Source organism: Aptenodytes patagonicus, chromosome 11, assembly GCF_965638725.1.
Source record: "Aptenodytes patagonicus chromosome 11, bAptPat1.pri.cur, whole genome shotgun sequence".
Taxonomy (NCBI): Eukaryota; Metazoa; Chordata; class Aves; order Sphenisciformes; family Spheniscidae; genus Aptenodytes; species Aptenodytes patagonicus.
Window position 1 is genome coordinate 22,879,116 of NC_134959.1, and position 20,610 is coordinate 22,899,725.

Here is a 20,610-nt window from a genome sequence, read left to right on the forward strand (position 1 = left end):
ACGGCCAGGTTTGCCCATGTGGCATAGGTAGCTTCTGACTGGCGTTACGAGATGGGGAAGCACAATGAGAGATACAGCAGCACACCAAAAACTTGCTTTGGAAACAACAGAAATCTTCCAGGCTTCAAGGTTTACCACTTTCCCAAAACAGCTGGTACCTACGCATGACAAGACACCACGCTAGATGAATCCAGTAGCATGACTGTGTCGAGAAACTGGTCCGTATTGCAGTCACCAGGTTTGGGGTTCAAAGACGCATAAAACGCATTCAGACTCCGATTCAAGTTTTACTAGTTCAAACATCTCCAGAGAACATCAACCCCACGTGTCCTCAAACTCCACTAGTTGGGGCCACCCAACCAGGTGAGGACATCCAGTTTCCGCTAATCCCCGCAGACTCGTGCTGAGGACTGCAGATGGTGCCCTGGCTGGCAGTGATTTTGGGATGCAGCTCTCTGCTACGAGGCCGCCTTGAGAACATCATCTTGTTTCCCAAAAGCCATCCCAAAAGATGCGGATAACTCTTGGTCATCAACCAAGGATGAAAGCAAACAACTCCCTTAGTTCACCAGGACATTGCCTCTTTTATAACATTGACAGCCTGCAGACCCTTAGCTCTTACTACGGTGAAAAACTCCCCAGTTTTTCCCCGAATAGTTGGGACCTGCACTGGGACAGGAGACCCCCAACGCAGAAGAGGTCATGTTACGGCGTTTTTTGTCCTGTTTGTGATCCTGAAGTCTACCTGATGGTTTCCCACCTCCTCAACAGCAAGGACGTGGGAAGTACCTGTCGCAGGTTAAGGAGAGATGGTTGGACCTGAGATGGTCGGAGCCGAGATGGTTGAAGCAGACCTCCAAGAGGTAGCTGCATCGAAGAGCTAAGTCACTCCTGTCCTACCCAAGCTACTGAATTATTCAAGGCTGGACCAGACTGTTGCCGATTTTTCTGCCGTGTGCAGAGCTGCTCTGCATCTCGTTTGTTAAGAAATCCTAAGGAGCAGATTTCTCATGGTATAATTTGCAAGTAGAGCTGCGGGTTAATAGGATTTGATCTTCCCCAGGACACATGTTGTAAGGGTGAGACGAGGAGGCTGCGGCCCCTCGCCGCCCTGCAGACATCTGACTGCTTCATCTGCCCCACGTAACAGATGCTGGGGTCTGCAAATTGCATTTTGAGTTGGACTAAGTTTCGCTTTGATGTTGCAAACAACCACCGAGGGCCAAACGCTCAGACGTGCAGAACCAAGGGGAAGGAAGGACCCTGAGCATGGGGAGTTTGGGAGAGGGGATGTCCAAGGGGGGAGCATCCCAGGCGATGTAAGCCAGCCTGAACCAGCCCCGTATCTGGTTTTCCTGCAAAACGAGCTCCCGCTGCAGCAGCGCAGCCTGCCACCCGCCCGGCACAGGGCTCCCGATGGAAGAGGAGCACGAATCCTCAAACCGATTACATCTCCATGCCAAAATACGCATTGCCTGCGCAGGATGGGGGAAAAAAACCTCAGAGTATTGTGTGTTTTCAGAGGGAGGCAGCTGAAAGGACGGTGCAGAGAAGCGGCGCATGAAGCCGGACGGTTCGGAGGTGGCCTCGACGCTGTCACATCCACCAGCTCCGCGCTGCTGTGAGGCAGGCGGGGAGGACATGGGGTGGTATCGTTAGAGGAAGACGCCGGACTGCTGCCAGCACAGCAACAAGCCATTTCCAGCCCGGCTTGTACCAAAGTTACTCATGAAAACCCTCTCCCCAGCGATGCAGCACCTGCACGGGAGCGGGCTGTGGGCAGAGCCTGGGTGGCTCAAGTCAAAATCCACCCGAGGTGACCCCAGGAGGTGGCTGGCAGCACCGGGCTCACCTCGAGTCAGCCAGACCCCGGCCACGCCATGTACCACCACCCTGCGGCTCCGCCGGGCTCAGCTCCTGCTAAAAGGGATGGCGGCTGGGCAAAGCTCCTCGCCAGCTATCCTCTCCCCGCATCTGCCGAGATAAACCTTTCAGGGGGGTTGCCGGCGGAGAAGCAGCTCGTTTACTCAGCACAAAACCAGGGCACCATCCTGAAAGGCAAGAGGTTTGGTGAACATGTGAAATTGGCTAAAATTCTCCCACCGACCACGCTTCTCTGCCTCCGAGGTGAAGCGGCACGAGATTCCCGTGGGCTGCCGCCTTTCCGGAGGGAAGGCAGCAGCCGAGCACGGCGAGCGTTGCCGTGGCTGCAGCTCCCAAGCGGGCTCGCAGCTCGCCCTGGCTCTCCTTAATCCCCAGGCAGTGCGGAGCGGGAGCAGCGGTAATGGCATTGCGCTGATGCCATCCTCTGGGCCTGCCACACCGGTTCCCAGTGCCAGCATCTGCGGCAGGACAGATGTCAGATGCAATCGCTTCCATCTAACCCACTACCCCAGATTCTCCTCCGGAGGACGAACGCGGCCCTGGCACCGCCTCCGTGGTTCACCTGTGATGGCGAGAACATGTTTTTAGGGCAAACTGAGCAACGATGGGGGCTGTACCAGGCTCTCACCTCTGGATACTGGTACCCTTTGCTCAAGCTGAATGGTGGGGCAGAAGATCCACCCCCCAAGCACGTCTCCCATCTCAGAAAGTATCCTCCAGCATGGGAACAGAGCTCACTTTCCCACTGCATTCAACCCACAGCGATGTTTTTCACCCCATGTCCCTTATCAACTCATTTTCTCATTTCTGCCCTTTCTTCAAGGGCTTCTGCCATCTCTCTCCTCAGCAGTCGCCTTTTCTCTGCCAATGCCTGAGCTGTCATCTCCCTCCTGGCCTCCTGCCTGGCCCAGCTGCTTTCCTGACCCCATTTTCAGACAAGGTTAAGGTCTAGGCCAGGCTCTAGCCTTTAAGCGGCCTTGCCAAGGGTGGAAATATCCAGGTTCTTTCATTGTGGTCCAAGTCACAAGGGCAGCTCCCATACGGGCTGGCAGCTGTGCTGCTCAACGGGCTTGAGCCAGCGGCCAGGAGCTAAATAGCTCCTCTCTGCTATTGGTCCCACAAGCTGTTGCTTTCCCGTCCTCCATCGCTCTCATTTCAGCACTCTTGGCTTCCTTCTGCTTACTTCAGTTTCCAAGTACTGGAAGTGCCCGCAGCACCAGCGCAAGCTGATCTCCCAGGGAAGCGATGAGGCTAAGGTCTAGGCAGAGGCATCCACTCCAACGAGCTGTAGATCACCGCGACGAGGGCTGGGGCAGCAATGCCCGAGGTCCCCCTCCATCCACCCAATGGCGCAGTGGAGCAGCGAAGGGAATCTGTCTCCTCGTTCCAGGCTGGAGAGGAGGGCCAGGAGGAGCCTCCCCAAGAGGACACCCTGGACCCGAAAGCTGCAGCAAGGCAGGCTCCATCAGACAAGCTGCTGGAGAATGGGACTCCAAGGCAGGCTTGGTGCATGAGCTCAAGGCAAGCCATCGTGCTGCCTTCGGCCAACCATCCCCTGGGTGCTGCTGGGCACCCAGCACCACCCCTACCCTCCACCCAAGTGTTCATCACCTCGATGAGCTCCCCAGCTCACCGACTGCGCCCCCAAGGCGCGCCCGGCTCTAGGCACGGAGCTACGGCGACTTCCAGCACGAGACAAGCAGCAGCAATTTTAGCTTTCCACTAAGCCCTAACTACCACGTTTAAAACTCGGGCAGTTCAGCCACGTGGCAGCCGTTTGCCCTTTCTGCAGAGCAACAAGCAGCTTTACATGTCTGTGTGTCGCTGAACACCACCCAAAACAAGAAGCCTTCCTTGCATCAGGAAGGACCACAAAGGCTCTTCTGAAGCCCCCATGTCCCTTATCTAGTTTGGTGAGGGATCGTGGTCCCATCACCCTTGTCCAACTGCCATGCACCTAAACCCAGGCAGCCCTGCCGACCGCTTGCCAGCCGTGCCTGACCACCCGCCCGGCAGCATGGTTAGGAAGTTGTCTCAAACCGTCCAGGTCTTGTATTGAAACACCGATGCAGTTGCAAGAGCCTAAAAGGCACTTTCCAGCTGTTCTGGTCCAGCGACGCAGGACAGACATCTGCATCTTCTCCTGCAGCAGCTCAGACTGACAGAAGGAAGCCCGGGCTCTGCTCCAGCCACCGCACTTCCACCTCCCCTTCCTGAGCTGGGCTCACACCAGCGATCGCAGCATCGGCAGGGTCAGCTAGGCCACAGGAAGGATCCAGCGCCTCCGAAACACCGTTCTGCTCCACTTCCAATGAGGGTTTTTGCAGAAGCTGGAAGTGGGGACCCCCACCTGCACGGGGAGTCCCGCAGCCCCTCCAGCCCTGCACAGCCAGGTCCTCCCGGGAGCCAGTTTCTGTCTCAGCACAGACACGGTCCCCGTTTCCTAGCGAATGCCACCAGGAAGCTGGCAGTTACCCTGGAAGCATTTTGGATTGCCAGCAGGATGTTTTAGGAGCGGGGGGGGGTGTGCATGTCAGTTTGTGGCCATAGGAACGTGCCCAGCATCCACCTATGGAGCATTCAGACCTCGTCATCTTCTTGGATGGCATCTTCATGGAAGACGTCCCTCTGCAGACGCTGGGCCGTGAGCTCCTCCGCCCCTGCTGACCGAGGTCCTCCTCCTTTCGCCGCTGCTGCAGTGCTATCCCTCTGCAGACGTCCGTGCGGGGAGGGCAGGAGAAGGGGGCGTGAGAGCTGGACGCCTGGCGCCGGGCCATGCTCCATCACTCGCTCGCCGGGGGAGACTGGGGGAAGCAGGAGGCGGGGGGGGGGGGGGGGGGGGAACCGAACAAAAACACAAGCAAGGAGTGACTTCATCTTAAAAGGCAGCTGCAGCTTCCTCCGTTTGCAGGCTTTCCAGCTTTTCAAAGCAACGCCACGGTTTCCTGTGGTCCTGTCTTGACACCCAGTGGTCATTCAGCATGCAGGCAGCTGCCCGCTTCCTGGTGTGAATTACGGCTGCAACTGGCTACAGGTGCCAGCTCTCGCCTTCCTCCGGCTCCAGGGCCGAGCCAGACAGCCTGAGCAATAGACGGAGCACCAGGCAGATGTCCAGGGCTCCTGTTGGCCACGTACAGCCCCGCAACCCCGTGCCAGTCCCCCACAACAGGTGCCACGGCGAAAATCTTCCAGGTCCCAGCGCTGGGCCAGCAGAGAGATCACACAGGATGGGGAAACGGGCTGCAGGGCAGGTAAACCCCAGGACGAAGGCTGGCATCTCCCGTTTAAAAGGGTTTAGGAAGGCTCAAGAACAAGTCCCTCTGTAAAACCAGGTCTCTCAGAGACGCGAAGGGTCTCGCCTGCTGTCCCGGATGGTTTTCCCTGGTGCTTGGGGATCTGGCAGACGGCTTCAGCTCGGGCAGCCGTTCTCCTCCTGGCTCTCGGTGACACTGTGACCAAGTGACTCCAGCTCTCCCTGCTTCTGCCCCCTTCGGTCTTCACTCCCTCTCCTCCCCCGGGTGCAAGCTCTTCAGCACAGAGATGCAGTTATCACTTCTCCTCCTGGACTTAGCACCTCTCCTTTTCCTTCCCCTTCCCAGTTTCAGCCCTACGCACACCCAATTCTGCACCTGCTAAACTTTAAGGGCTGAGCAGGGCCAGGACGCAGCGATCACAGGAAAGCCGGGGAAAACCATTTAACAGTCATAAAACGAAATCTAGGCGCAAATTAAAAGATCTGTAGTTTCAAGAGACGAAAAAGTTAAGGGCATCATTAAGGCGAGGTTTGCAGGAGTGCAAAAAAGCAACAGCGGGGTCCAGACCATCAACCTGAAAAAGCTGACGCTTGCATTGCTCTGGGATGCGTTATGATGGGCATCACGCGTCAGCCTTGGTGGTAGGATGGCCCTAGGGTAACGCATCCTATTTTGGGGACCACAACAAAAAATAAATATATGCATCAGCACAATAAGAGTGTTGGAAATCACAGCCTCCGAGGAAGGGGACTGCAGGAAGCAGGAGGAAAGGAAAGATGCCTTATAAGAGCAGATGGGTTTGTCCCCAGATTCACCGACAGCTGGATGGGAAGAAAGGTATTTGCGGGAGAGATGATTTAGAGGAGATATTGGGAGAGGACATGCTGGGCATGGAGCTGCTCTCTGCAGGCGCGGGGCTGACTAATGCCACGCAAAGCTGGCAGGGGGACAGGCTGGCAGCAGGCGCTGCCGAGACCCCTCGCCTCTCCGGCAGCTGGAGCTGGACGGTGCGGCCCCAGGTACAGCCCCACAGCACCGTGCCGTGGTGGGCTGCCAGGACTGCAGCTCGGAGGCCTGCGGTGCCCAGAAGCAGGGTCAGCGCTCTCCAGGCTCTTCTGCCAGCCCCAGATGGTTCACGTACCACCTTCTCATGAGGTCTCCGCACCTCTGGCAGACCAGCACACCGCTGTTCCTCTACCACCGTTCCTCTGCAAAGGCAGGAGGGAACAAAATGCTTCCTATTTTGGCCAAGCTAGAAGAGCCATAACCAAGTCAACCATCTACCTTCTCCCCACCTTCACCCTATCTTTCAGCCCGAGTGCCCAACCATGGGGGCTTGAAGACAGGCGAGGTGCGGAACCCCGAGTGCACAGACACTCACTGCCTCACCAGAGCTCCCCGGGGAGCTTTGCAAGGTCTCCTGAGGGGGGCAAACACCTCAGTTTACCATAAAGTCGAGACATTTTGGTGCAAAAGCATGAGAGAGAAGCTGTCAACTCCTAGAGCAATCCCCAGTCATCCACCCCACTGTGACCCAAGAGACCCCATCTGTTTTCCAGCCCAGACCATCCTTCCCTGCAGCTTTGTCAGCATCTGTCAGTTGTCGTCTGTACCCCGAGAAGCCTTCCCTTCTTCTCAAGCCCCTCTGAAGCAACAAACAGACCCTACCTGGTTACTGTGAAGACACTGCTGTTGCTGAAGTTGGAGTCACCGGATGCATCCAGAGAGCCTGGGGGCAGATAAAAAGGAGCCACAGTTAGTGGGATGGCAGGGAAGGCGGAGAGCAGGACTGGGAGGCTGGAGACATCTGCAAAGACATCACCAGCCATCGTTTGAGGGTCCGGGGACCCCGAGGATCCCTTCTGCCTGCAGTGAGCTTTTTACATTCCTTGTCAAGCTCTTCTCCACTGCTGAAGGTACTGGATGAAGCTGGTACAGGACTGCACTTACCCAGCAAAATGCAGGCTGCACAGCTTCAGACCTCTGCCCCAAACTGGGTCTCCTCCTCTGTAAAGGAGACCCAGACACATCATTCTAATGGTTTCAACCATTCTTGAAGAATGAGCTCAGAACTGCAGAGCTGCCTTCCATTGTCCAGATTTCAACGGCTAGAAATACCACAGAAGCACAGGAAAGGCTGAATCCAACCCAGGACATCTCCACCCGGCCAGCTCCCCCGCAGCGTGACTCCACGTGGAAGCCAAGTGACCCAAACAGCTTTCCAACCTCTGCTCCCTGCTAAAACTGGGTCTTACAAGCACGGTGACAAAGCACGACAGGATGAACTTGACTCTTCATGCCCCCTTGTGCCAACAGCCTCTACTCACACACACAGCGGCACCGCCACATCAGCACAACCAGGGAGCAGAGCTGAGAGTTTGTGATGCAAAAGCATCGCAGGTTTATCTGATCCTGCCTGCTTCAAGGTGCAATCCAACCCCGAAGGGATCGAGATTAAAGCAATTAAGCTTTCTGTTGACGTTTTAAAGCTCTTCTGCAATAGATTTTAATAAAAGAAGGTATTCTCGGGATGAATAGGGAATAAAAAAGAAAACGTTTTGCTGCTGTGCCACAGCACTACATTTTTCCCCTCCAAAAAAGCTGCTGCATTGGCCGGGAATCGAACCCGGGCCTCCCGCGTGGCAGGCGAGAATTCTACCACTGAACCACCAATGCTGCCCTATGTGCTGCCTGCACGCCCTGCCTGCCTGCTCCTGCCGGTCCCGGCAGGCTGCCCCATGCAGCTCCCTGCATCCTCGTCTTCGACCCGGCTGCTGCTGTACAAGAAAACCCTTCAGCCCTTTAATTCTCGCCTTCTTGCTCCCTTCTCACGGCAGGATTTTCCAAAAGCCGCTTGCTGACGCGTTGCAGAAGAGCACTGGGCTGAACGTGCAGCCCCAGAAGAATAAAACGGATTAGCCCACGTGATTTAAATGTTACACCTATTGCACACGCCTGGACAACAAAGATGCGACAGAAGTAGCGTCTAATCATCCCAGGACAACAGCATCAAAGGGATGCTGGAAGGCTAAAGCCGCTGCTGTTTTCAGGCATCAGTCCTCCAGGACCCTCTCCATTTAGTTTCTTCTCACTTGAACACTCTTCCAGGCCTCCCATCACACTTGCAACCTTTCGCCTTTTCTGTTCTGGAAATTTTAGGACTGGGACAATACCCGCATGATGGTCCCAAGAGCACCGTGAATTTGGAAAGGACCCAAAATTCTTCTCCTTTCTGTTCTCTACCCTTCCCCAACACAGACAACCTCCACGCGCGTGCTGATGCTCTCCAGGACTAACACAGCTCTCTCAGCTCTCCTTTGGGCGACGGTAGCTCCTCCCAAACCAACCACTGCAGGACAGGTGGGCTATTCTCTTCCCATGTTATGCAGCAGACACTAAATGTTTAACTATAAATGATCTTTTTCAGGTCAACTTAATGATGAAGTTGAAGTGAAGCGCGGTGAGGGGATGGGGATGCTCACCAGGGAACGCAGCACTGCTTGGGCTCCAGGCGGGATCAGTGACCCTGCTACGCAGACAGCACCAAATGTGTCTGTCTCAGCAGAGGATCATCTGTGAAACAGGACTCCAAGGCTCAAAGAAAGCACAGAGGTCCCACGTGCCCTGAGCTGCCCCAGGACACCAAACCAACTCAAGAACTTCTCTTGAGGACCTTCCCTTGACCTTCCTCACACCTCTAATGGCTCAGACCAATGGGGACTCACCACTAGATGCTGTCTCTGGCTTGGAGACGGACTCCTCCGAGGTGGGCTCTGCCGGTAGGGTCATTGACTGCTTGGCCTCATCCATTTCATCATCCTCTGGGATGACCAGCTTCATCAGGCTCTGGTTGCACACGTTTGCCACCTCCTTGATGTCTGAGCGGAGGCAGTGTAAGGAACATGCAGTCCCACACGCGGCTAGGTGCCACATCTGGCCAGCCACGGAGAAGCCACCGCAACCCCACCTGGGCTGCCCCAGCCCAGCTACTGCAACCCCCCTCACATCCAAAGGACCAGTGCGGGTTTTAGGACTTGGTGGGAGGACTTCTGGCCTTCTCCAGCCGTGCAGCTGGCCCTGCGCCCCAGGGGCAGGAAACAGGCGCTTCCCTGTGGGTTGCTGTAGCAGAAATGGGAGCAGCTCGGAGTTACAAGGATACTCTTCTTGCGATCATCGTAGGAGAGACACGGCAGGACAGCGGTCAGGATCCCTGAGGAGTAAGGCAGCATCACCCGGCCAGCCAGCTGGATGAACTCCCTCATCCAGCACATGGCCGTCAGCTGGATCAGGTCATCTGGAAGACACGGGACAAGCAAAGGTGAGGGAAAGGACAGCACTGGCAGCTGAGCAAACTCCACAGGCCAAGAACCACCTGCAAGCAGAGAGCTGCCTCTGCTCCATCCAGAGTCGCTAGTCCAGAGAGACCCTAGTCTGGGACAGTTTAGTCCCAGAGGAGATAGACAAGAGCTGAATCTGCAGTGAGGTTGAGATTCAACACAATCATTAGGTTTTGGAGTAACCCAGTTCAATCCATAATCCAGGTTTCCTCATTTCTAAGTATTCTGTCAAACTTCCCAATGCATAAGGATCTTTCCTCTACCACACCCGTAGCAGCTGTGTGTCTGGGTCAAGCATCACTCCTAGAGCTGGGGTTTTGTTAACCTCCCCAAGTTCTGAAAAAGGGAGCACTGCTGGGGCAGTCAGCTGATGCAGGGCCAGATTTTAGGCTTAAACGGTGTAAATTCATTGCGCATCAGTTGAATCAAGAGCAAGCCGTCTCGGTCTATTTCTAGTTCTCTATCTCACAAGAAACCCACTCCCATTCAGCAACGTTTAAAGAGCGGTTTAAGCTGGATGAGCACGGCTCAGGGACAAGACCCTTCTTGGGAAACCCACCCAACTGCAGCTGTAACGCTCCGCCGCTGCCTACACGGCAGACCCGCAGGAGCTACAGTGCAGCACTAACACGAAGCGCCAGGCACATCGTGTTTAACTGTCCTGCCGATGCGCCTAGTGCCATCAGAGGTTAAAACAAGCCCCTAAGGAGATTCTTCTAGATGTGCTGGATATCCACAGGTGCCCTCCGCAGCCAGGTATTTTACTTTCAGGCATCTCCGCTTCAACAGGTTGCCAGACCTGTATTTGAGGCTGGGGGATCAGCAGTACAAGAGCAGTAGTGTCAACCGTGGGACGGCTTCCTGTCCCCCCCCCCCCCTTTCAGCAGGGTTTGCACGCACGACGGCAAAGAAAGTGCAAGTGGGCAAGCTGGTGAACAGCCCACTGGAAAATTCCTGGCTTGAACCTATGACCGGCACCGCAGACCCGGAGGTGGATGCTACAGCTCGGTCCTGCACTCACCCGCCGCCTGGCAGTGGATCACCAGGATATTGGCCATTTCTGCAAACTTGACGCTGGAGGGGTTCTTCTTGATCTCCTTGAGGAACTCCCCGAGAGCCACCTCACACCTGCAGAGAGGCAGAGCAGCTGGTTAGCACTCAGTCGCCTTGGACAGAGAAGTTACGGAGACCAGCCTCCTACATGCATGCACAGAAAGGACGCCGGTGGCACGGCATGCGTGCCTCCCCACAGGGGCAGGGCCAGGAAGGACGAGGCTGACAAACTTGTCCTGCTCCAAGGCAGAGATTGCACACAGCTGCGAGGATGGAGGTGGGTAAAAAACTGGCTGGACGGCTGGGCCCAGAGAGTTGTGGTGAATGGAGTTCAATCCAGTTGGCGGCCGGTCACGAGCGGTGTTCCCCAGGGCTCAGTTTTGGGGCCGGTCTTGTTCAATATCTTTATCAATGATCTGGACGAGGGGATCGAGTGCACCCTCAGTCAGTTTGCAGACAACACCAAGTTGGGCGGGAGCGTTGATCTGCTCGAGGGTAGGAAGGCTCCGCAGAGGGACCTGGACAGGCTGGATCGATGGGCCCAGGCCAACTGGATGAGGTTCAACAAGGACAAGTGCCGGGTCCTGCACTTCGGCCACAACAACCCCGTGCAGCGCTACAGGCTTGGGGAAGAGTGGCTGGAAAGCTGCGTTTTGGAAAAGGACCTGGGGGTGCTGGTCGACAGCCGGCTGAACATGAGCCGGCAGTGTGCCCAGGCGGCCAAGAAGGCCAAGGGCATCCTGGCCTGTATCAGAAATGGTGTGGCCAGCAGGAGTGGGGAAGTGATCGTGCCCCTGTACTCGGCCCTGGTGAGGCCGCACCTCGAATACTGTGTTCAGTTTTGGGCCCCTCACTCCAAGAAGGACGTGGAGGTGCTGGAGCGTGTCCAGAGAAGGGCAACGAGGCTGGTGAGGGGTCTGGAGAACAAGTGTTATGAGGAGCGGCTGAGGGAACTGGGGTTGTTTAGCCTGCAGAAAAGGAGGCTGAGGGGAGACCTCATCGCTCTCTACAACTCCCTGAAAGGAGGTTGTAGCGAGGTGGGGGTCGGTCTCTTCTCCCAAGTAACAAGCGACAGGACGAGAGGAAATGGCCTCAAGTTGTGCCAGGGGAGGTTTAGATTGGATGTGAGGAAAAATGTCTTTACTGAAAGAGTGGTTAAACATTGGAACAGGCTGCCCAGGGAAGTGGTGGAGTCCCCATCCCTGGGGGTATTTAAAAGACGAGTAGATGAGGCACTTAGGGACATGGTTTAGTGGGTGGTGGTGTTGGGTCGACGGTTGGACTCGATGATCTTAGAGGTCTTTTCCCACCTTAATGATTCTATGATTGCCCAGAGCCCCCCGCACCTTCCCACAACTCCCCTAACAGCCACACAGGCTCTGTTGAGATCGACGTGAGCCTGGGATGGGGAGCACAGAGGGGAGCAGGGGGACAGATGATACCCAAAGCTTTCAGTGCTTGTTCCTCGACACGCGGACACTGGGAAACAAAGCTGCAAGGAGGATCCAGCAGGGCTTGGCAGCGGGATAGACCCAGGCCAGGCTCACCACTTACTTGTGCCCTACAAAACAAGTCCAGTTACTCTCTCCCAGCGCAAGCAGCCAAGATCCTCTGACCTCCCTGAGAACACCCAGCCACTCCTCTGCTTCAAAATGCCTCTCAGTCTTGAGACCAGCAACGGATCTGAAGAGCAAGCTCACAATGCTCGCTCCTCTTCTGCACCCAGGAGACGCTGGGTTGGTGCTGTACCTTGCTGAGAGAGGCTCGGAAGCCGCAAAGCCTGTACACATTGCTCGTACCCCATCCCAGAAGCACACGTGAGCCTCTGCGGCTCCGATACTGGGCACAAGGGCTGAACCGAGCCAAAACAGTTTGTGCCACAGCACAAACAGACCACAGCGTCCTCTCCAGCCACAACAAGCCGGGTAAGGGAGGCCCTTGCCAAGGACACTTTGATCCACTGACCGAGCCAGCCAGATTGCTCCATCTCCCACCACGCACGTGGGGTTTCACTGCAGTTACACAGAAGAGTTGCAAACAAATTAAGACGGTGAGCAAGACACAGCCCTCGCGCCCGGCCAGCCTCCACACTCACATTTTCCGTATCTCTTTGCTGTTGTCTCCCAGGATCTGGAAGAGCCCGTCCAGGATTTCTGGCAGGTAATCCAAGAGGTTGATGTCAGGCACGGACTCTAAGACCAGGATCTAGCTCATGGGAGGAATAAGAAAGAAGAGGGGTGAGTTTTAGAGCAGCTAACTAACATCACCAGCACAAATCTGGTGCGATACTGAGGAATTCAGAGCTGAGCTGTGTGGGATGGGGGGGAAGGACAAGAGGACAGCATGGAGTTGCCCATCTCAGAAAGAAGCTGGGCTAGCACAGGAGGCAAGCGATCAGCCCGCAGCATTGCTACATTTCCAATCACAGCTCTGTAAAACAGAGCAGGGATCAGGAACGACTTGCCAAGACACATGCAGACAGACCTGGGACGGCAAACAGCATGGCTGAAAGAGAGAGCACAGAGGCACGCGTCTCTCCCCAGACCCCGGCCAGGCACTGAGCGCTCCTGCCTTGTACAGAAAGGAGATACCTTGCCTCCTGGAGAGCAACATCCCTCCATCACCGCTGGGCGACGGAAAGCAGTCTGGCACTGTCCCCTGGGAGACTGTAACCTCTAGACCACAGTGTATCTATTTATACAAGCAACGCTTTGACCGTATTTTCTAACTTGATGTGCAAAGTCCTGAACCAGCTTGGCAGAAGTGCAGTACGATGTCCCTGAGACAGCAACAGCCAGGTGACAGGGAGCTGGCGTTTTAAAGAAGCAGCTGAAAAACTCTGCTGGCTTAAAAAACCTGCCCAAGTAAATTCAGGAGCCCGAGTTCACACATCGCTGCGGACATCTGCCGTTTGCCCAGACACGGGATGCTGACGGATCACAGTGTTTCAGAGTTCGGACAGGCAGGCACGCATGGGGCCGCGCGTACCTACCCACGATATGATGAACTGGCGGGCATACTGGTTGTTGGAGTAAATCCTCTCGCGCAGCAGTGGGATGAAGCCTACCAAGTCAAACTGGTTGCTCTCTGTCACGATGTCCTGCAGAGCCCAAGCAGAGGGCGTTAGGAGGGATGGCCACCACCCCACGCCCACGCAGCCACCCCCACCCGGCCTTTTTTAAGGCACATGACAGGAAAAAGATGACAAGCAGTTGACACATAGGTCTGCGGGTCAGGAGACCCGGGGAGAAGGAATCACGAGGTTTGTTCAGGCGATGAGCCAGTGGTCCCCCTTGGGCAGGGACTAACGCTGAGCAGGACCCAGAGAGGGAGGCTGCTGCCTGCTGTGTGTCAGCCTGGCTGAACAGGAGGAGGGTGGGAGCATCTCCGATTCATGCCTCGGTGGTGCGCTGCACGCATGAGCAAACACCTGTGATATAACCACACATGTCAGGGGTGGGAGAGTCCCCTGGCTTTCCTTTAAAGCTCTTCCTACACGCTTGGTGGATTTTGCTGCGTGGCTAAGTCTCTCGCACCAGCGCAGATCTCCCAGCAAGAGGGTTTGCAGCAGGTCATGCGGAGACTGCATTAACTGCTGTGCTAACGAGGAGGAGCAGGGGGGGAGGACCTAGCAGAGAGCCACTTACCTCCGAGTAGCCGAAAAGGAACTGGGAGGTCTGCACAAGCAAAAGCCCGTCGGCAGGCAGAACAGGAACGGGAACCAAGTCCCCCACCCCGAAGCAGCAGCTCTGCTCCTTGCAGAGCAGCTCCGCTCACTTTTCTTCGCTACTCGCTCAGGCAAGAGAGGAAAAGCAGAGGAACAGCCCTTCTGCTGCCCAGGACAGGGCTGCAACCCTCCTCAGACTAAAACCTTGCTTCCCCAGATGCCTGGCTCCCAAGAGCTGAACACACACATGGCACTGAGATAACATACCAGCCCCTCAACCCAGCTGCCCGAGATCGCCACCAGACCCTCAATCTAAGAGGCTACAGTTGGTGAGAGAAAGAAATGTTTTGACAGTAGCCACAGGATTGAGCTGGGATGGTTTTAGCGGCTGCAGCCTCCGGGACCAACACATCCCCAGCCAGGACATGCCTGCAGCCCGCACCAAGGATTCTCAGCTGGAGGAAGAAAAATACCTTGAGAAGCCGATCGAGGAGCTCAGAGCCACTTTTGACGTTCGGGTCAGGATCAGCAGCCAGCTGTGAACAACAGAAACAAGAGCCATTGCAGCAGCGGGTCCCAGGTCTGCTCCCCGCTCTGCAGCGGAGCTCCCAGCAGGCTCACAGGACTGTTGCTCTCCTTTGGCATTACAGGGACGGACACAGAGAAGTCCCTTTATCTCAAACTCCTCATTAAGCTCCAACAAATTCTCCTAAGAGACTTCCTAAGGGGAATATCAAGCACCCATCGCTTCCCCCAGCTACGCAGGTTGTCATGGGCCAGCAGCCACATTCTCAAGTGGCAGAGAAATACAAGTTTCCAGTGATAAGCTGCAAAGACGGGCATATGTAGACGCGGTTTTGACCCTACAGACCCCACAAAGCCGTAGTGCTGCAGAGCCAGCTCGCCTGCAGCAGTACTGTCAGCCTCGTGTCCTAATACCACTCGACAAGGAGCAGTGAAATACATCCTGGAGGTGAGGACAGAGAACAAGGTGTCTTACAGTGATCTCCAGCATCCACAACATCAGTGGCCACTGTGCCGCTGCAGAAACTGCTTACTCGGTCCCTCAGACCTGCCTGGGTCAAAGCAAATCAGTTTACTTGGAAAGAAGACCTTGGACGACTTGGTTTGTTTGACCCTGAGAAGAAGAGGACTAAAAAACAAGTCTTACTTCTCCAGCACGGGAAATAAAAACACATGAGGGTTGAGAGGAAGCTTCTTACCTTGCTGAGGCCATCGAAGAGCACGTTGAAGTGGGGGAGGACGGAGCCCCTGGCCACCTTGACAATGTTATAGAGAGCCTCGCAAGCGTAGTACCGCAGCCGACTATCGGCGTCGTTGAAACACGTCAGCACCGGCTCAATCAGCTCCTTCAGGTAGAGCCCAGAGTCCTGGTGGACAGGAGGAGACTGGTTAGTTGAGGACCGTGACACAGGGAGAGGGAAGAGATGGTGCTGCCCTGGAACACACTGCAAAAATTCAGGCCCATGATGGCTTAGTGCACCTATGCCAGACAGGATTTATTAATGAATTTTGAATTTTATTATTGAAATTACTGAATTTTATTATTCAGGTACAGTGACGGTCGCCTGAGCAGGCTGAGAAATTGTTTCCAGGGAGTCCACACCAGCAACTGAAGTGATTACTGCAGCTGTATTCGTCTGGTTTTGATTCCCAGAGACACACAAGATGCTTAGGCAGTTATTCACCACCCGCTCCGAGCACCTTTCAAAGCAAAAGGGGCTGCCTCCCGCTGCACGCCGCTCATCTCTGCTGGAGACTGGCCCACAGAGAAATCTGTCCCTGCCTCCCTCTGCCCTGCAGGCAGGAGAAGAGGCAGATCCCCAGCAAAGCCAGTGGTCACCAGCCCTCGGCCAGGATTTATCCCACTCCGCCAGCTGGTTTCTGCACAAACCCACCGAGGTTTCCAGGACCAGGGAGAACATCCCAGACAGCGACAGACCGAGCCTACCTGCACCTTCCGTTAAGCAAAGAAACCCTTGGCCTGTTGGGCTACTCTTTGTAACGTCAGGAGCTGGGGACCTCGGAGGAGATGGTGATGCAGGCTTCACAAAAAGAAAGACGTTCAGCAGTCCCCAAAGCTCCTTCCTGCCCTGTTGTCTCCAGAAACACCAACTCAACCGTGGTCCCAACTACCAGAAGAGGAGCCGCTTCAGCCTATGCAGCTGCTTACGGACGAGGAGCGACCACAGCTGGCAGAGTTAAGGTGGACACATCTGTTAGATGAAGTGATTGCAGGGCTCCGATTCCCAGGCAAGATTCATTTTACATGCTGAAGTTTGTCCTCCTGCACCATGGAAGAGCCATGCTAGGCTGACCTTGACTCTGCCCACAAGCAAATACAGTCGTTAATGAGGAGGCCGCTCCCCAGCCCAAAAGACTTTTGCTTAAGGATTCACTGGCATAGCAGAAGTTTCAGACAAACCCAGAGGCAGAGGCAGGAGGTTGGCTTGTTTTGAAGATAAAACCCCCTACTTTGGGGAAACAGGCTGGAATTTCCTGAGAATCTAGCAAAGGAGATGGTAAGAAAATCAACAACATGCGAACTAGCAGATGGAAGAGTTAAACTCCGAGTTTTATCGGTGCCCCTCAAGGCCACCTAAAGCAACTCCTCCATCCCCCAGAGCCAGCTGCACCAGCAGCTCTGGCAGCACGGAGTGCCTGTCCCCGCACTGTGCGGGAGGAGAAGGTGGGTTACGTGCCCGGGCCGAGGGCAGAGCAGAGCATTGCCCATCCCGGGGAGGAGGGTTTGCAAAGAGATTCTGCATTTTAACAAGAGGACGAAGACAGGAGCGCTGCTCAGAAGTCCCCGGCCACCAGCCTAAGGGCAGTTAATGTAAAAGTCATCAGGCTTCAAAGCATCCGCTCAGACCGATTGCGACTCTTGTTAGAAGGGGAATAAATGAATTAAAATCTACCTCGTAGCTCTTCCTACAAGCACAGCCTGCTCCTCCCGAGCCCTCTGCTTTTCTTGACGTACACCTTACCATGGACCAAAACAACTCCTTCCCTTACAGGCGCTTTCAAAAACCAGCCGCATGGGTTGACTCAAAAGCCCGACGGAGCTGTGAGCCTGCAGAGTCCACGCTCCCCTCCACGGAGACCTGGATGCTCTGGCGTAGCCCTAGAGGCAACTTACTGAGCTCGTTCTCGTTAACGAGAGGAAAGTTACAGAGAAAGACCTTAATCGGGACAGAAATCAGCCAACTTCCCACGCAAGGGGCATCGACATAACACCTCCAGAACCGGACTGACTGACCCATGCGTTCAGCAAGTAAAACTTCTGCCAAGCCTAACAGACAGCTACTAGCTCAGGCTAACGCAGCCTGACGCCTTGTGCCACTTGTTTACTTTGACTGTGCCTCTGCCACCGTTTGGGCTGTACCTTAGCCCCGCTTCCCGAAGGCCCTGCCCGCGCTGCCGGAGCCGGCTGAGCTGGGGCTGGGAGATGGAAGGGCTGCACCTCTTCTCAGCTCCGTTAACGCAAATTAGTACTCGACCTGCTGAGTCTAGTCCAGCTGCTGGAGACAGAGGATAGACAGATGCGCTTAAACCACGCCTAGGGAGCCGCCAAGATGCGACCCAGGCCAGAAAGCGCTCCCGTGCCCAAGGGACGCGGCTGGGTGCGATGGGGAGACTCAAACACAACCCAGCCGTATGCTGCAATGCAGGGAGGGAGTCGGGAGCTGTGGGGCCACCAGCCCGAGTCTCCCCACCACACTGACCCAGGAGGAGCTGCCGTTCTCCCACTGCAATCCGCACAAGCCAAAAAAAACCCGCCCGCACCTACCTTGCCCAGGGCGATGGAGCAAGCGGCCAGGCCAATGAGTCCCCCTTTCCGGCTGTGGGGGTGCTGGGAGAGCGCGAACTCCTGCGACAGGATCTGGATCACGTGTTTGATTTGAGATGCGTTGTTCTGAGCCACGAACTCTCGCACCAGTCTGGGGAGAGAAGAGGAAAGCACCCAGGGGGGCTTTAGGTTCTGCCCAATACAAACACTTGGGAGCTCGGCTCCCCGCGGCCGTCAGAAACAGGGATTTTCGGCTACGACAAACGCCAGAGAAAGCAGTACCGAAACGGGGAACACCCAAGGAACACACAAGTGAAACCAGAGCTCTCCTCTCCCCCCCGCTCACGTCCAACAGCGGCTCGCTGCCCTCCTGCTGCTCCCAGCCTGCAGCCTCCTACACCATTCGTGAACTCCCAGCCCAGGATGGACTCTCAAGGGCCACCTCACCAGGGCTACGTGATTGTGGAGAAGTCACCAGGTCTTCAGACAAACACCCTCTCCGACAAGGCAGGTTACAAGGATCGTTTACCCCTGACACAGCACAAGACGGCACCAGAGAACCGCTCAGCACACGCCAGGAGCGCTGGTGGCTCGGCAGGGAATTGTTGCCCACCAGACCCACGCCCAGCGCCAAGATTTCGGACCTTTCCAGCCACCCACGCATCGCTTCAGCTGATATTCCGTGTATCATATGAACTCTTAACACAGCACAAACCTTAACAGAAAGCAGACAAGGTTTCCGCGTGCGATACCTGCTCCTCCTCAGACCCAGAGACATTTAACACATCAGCTGCGCTTAAACGAAGAGACCCGTAACCCTGCTCCAGCCTACGCAGCTGCTTCGAGGTCCCGGGTCGCCCAACCAGCCCTTCAGCCCCGGCTCTCCCCACGGCAGAGCCACTGGCCAGCCGGGGAGGCTCAGGCAGCTGCGCAGGCAGCTGTGCAGGCAGCTGCGCAGGCAGCAGCACACAGCTGGAGCATTGGTGGTTCAGTGGTAGAATTCTCGCCTGCCACGCGGGAGGCCCGGGTTCGATTCCCGGCCAATGCAGCAGCTTTTTTCTTTGACTTCTATCCGTAACGTGGACCCACGCATCTCAAAATCTCAGCCTAAATAAGGACCTTTACCTTAATCTTCGATGAAGGTGCAAAAGCTTCCACTGCCTACCTCCACACAGGGGGTTTTTTGGCACTATATTGAATCTCGCGCTGCCCTCCCTAGACGGGGTGCCACCAGCCAGTCACTGACTTTATAATCCAGGAAAATCGTTATAGAAGATGTTTATGAACTCCCCCCCCCCCCCCAAAACAATTAACGCCAGCTCGTGTTCTCACCCTGCTTTGAGCAAAGCAGCTGCCCCCTTTCTCCCTGGGGGCATCACGCAGCCCCCCCCCGCCTCGCTCTCCCCACTCAGGACATGAGTTCTCCAACAGCTACAGCCCAACCTTCTCTCACAAGCTGCTGATTTAGGGCAAACAGCTCCGATCTCCAGTCCCACCCCAGCAGCAGGCTCCAGCAGGAGGAACACACCGAGCTCGAGCAGCACGGACCGACGGGGGTGACCCTTTTACTGCCTAGATTTAACGAACGGAGCTCTGTTTGAACAGGAGTAACTTTACAGACTTCCTTCGAGAGTTTAAAGGGCTCAAGATTTGACTAACGAGGCAAAAGGCACCCAACAGCAACGCACGGCGTCAGAGAGTCTGCAGGCAGCAGGAGCTGCTCCCACGTTAGCGGCCAGAGGACAAGGAGGTACCCGAGCTGAGCGGCAGCCAGTCCCTCCTCGCTCGATGCCGTAGACATGGGAGAGGCGGCGCTGGTGCCGTTCTGTGACGGGTTTAAGCTGATCTAAATCCGTGTCTCTGCAGAAAGGGTTGGCCCTTGCCTTTCTCCTCCTTGTACCCTTCCCAAAGTGGGTTTCCAGCTCGATCAGCTGAACTGGCTAATCCCAAAATCAGACTTTGGTTGGCACAAGCCAAGCACGAAACCGTAATCCTGAGGCACGATAAGTTGGAGCAGAGCTGCTTGGATAAGGAGCATCATCCCGCACAGCAGCGAAGGGGCAGTTACTGAAGCATCCCTGTACCTAGAGTTGCGAGGACAGGGCAGCGCATCCACCACAACCCACCCTTAAGAAACTATTCCCACGAAGAAGAGAGAAAATGAGCAAAAGATAAACGTGTTGAACGGAAGAAGGGGCTGGATGCGTTGGCTTTGCACCTGAACGAACACTCACCCCATCCCAAGGACCGTTTTTCTCTGCTGCCCGGGTACACCCTCCACGTTTAAGGCACACGGTTCCCACTCCACATCTCTCTCGCATCCCCTGCTGAAGCCCGAGCAGAGCAGCTCCATCCCCACGTCACCAGCTGCCACGAGCGGCTGGCTGCTCCCCTCGCAGGCTCGCTGTAGCCGCATCTCCCACCCAAAATTCACCCTCCGACTTGGATTATTGCTCCCAGCCCTGCGCTGGGCTGTCCCCTGAGGGGATACTTCAGATCTTCTCCGTGAGCTGAGCTCTCAGGCAGTGCTTGGAGAGGACGCAGCCCTTCCCAGGCAAAGCCGTGGACCAGAGCAGCACAGAGCACCCAGACCAACGCAGCCAG

General features: G+C 55.7%; 1 protein-coding gene and 2 non-coding genes across 4 annotated transcripts in view; 1 reads left to right on the top strand and 2 right to left on the bottom strand.

The window, feature by feature from the left end:
* The window catches only part of VAC14 (VAC14 component of PIKFYVE complex), a 67,124-nt gene that overhangs the window by 45,261 nt on the left and 1,253 nt on the right, over positions 1–20,610 (bottom strand). For both annotated transcript variants that reach the window (XM_076349461.1, XM_076349460.1), the window contains exons 2-10: positions 18,007–18,157; positions 15,419–15,586; positions 14,669–14,731; positions 13,521–13,628; positions 12,624–12,733; positions 10,497–10,603; positions 9,298–9,432; positions 8,864–9,016; positions 6,807–6,867 (exon numbers count right to left, since the gene is read on the bottom strand). In XM_076349461.1, the coding sequence (XP_076205576.1) occupies positions 6,807–6,867; positions 8,864–9,016; positions 9,298–9,432; positions 10,497–10,603; positions 12,624–12,733; positions 13,521–13,628; positions 14,669–14,731; positions 15,419–15,586; positions 18,007–18,157 (1,056 nt within the window). The remainder of the gene's footprint in view (positions 1–6,806; positions 6,868–8,863; positions 9,017–9,297; positions 9,433–10,496; positions 10,604–12,623; positions 12,734–13,520; positions 13,629–14,668; positions 14,732–15,418; positions 15,587–18,006; positions 18,158–20,610) is intronic.
* Positions 7,744–7,814, bottom strand: TRNAG-GCC (transfer RNA glycine (anticodon GCC)). Its single transcript has one exon. It is a non-coding gene; the product is annotated as a tRNA-Gly (tRNA).
* Positions 18,984–19,054, top strand: TRNAG-GCC (transfer RNA glycine (anticodon GCC)). The gene has a single exon. It is a non-coding gene; the product is annotated as a tRNA-Gly (tRNA).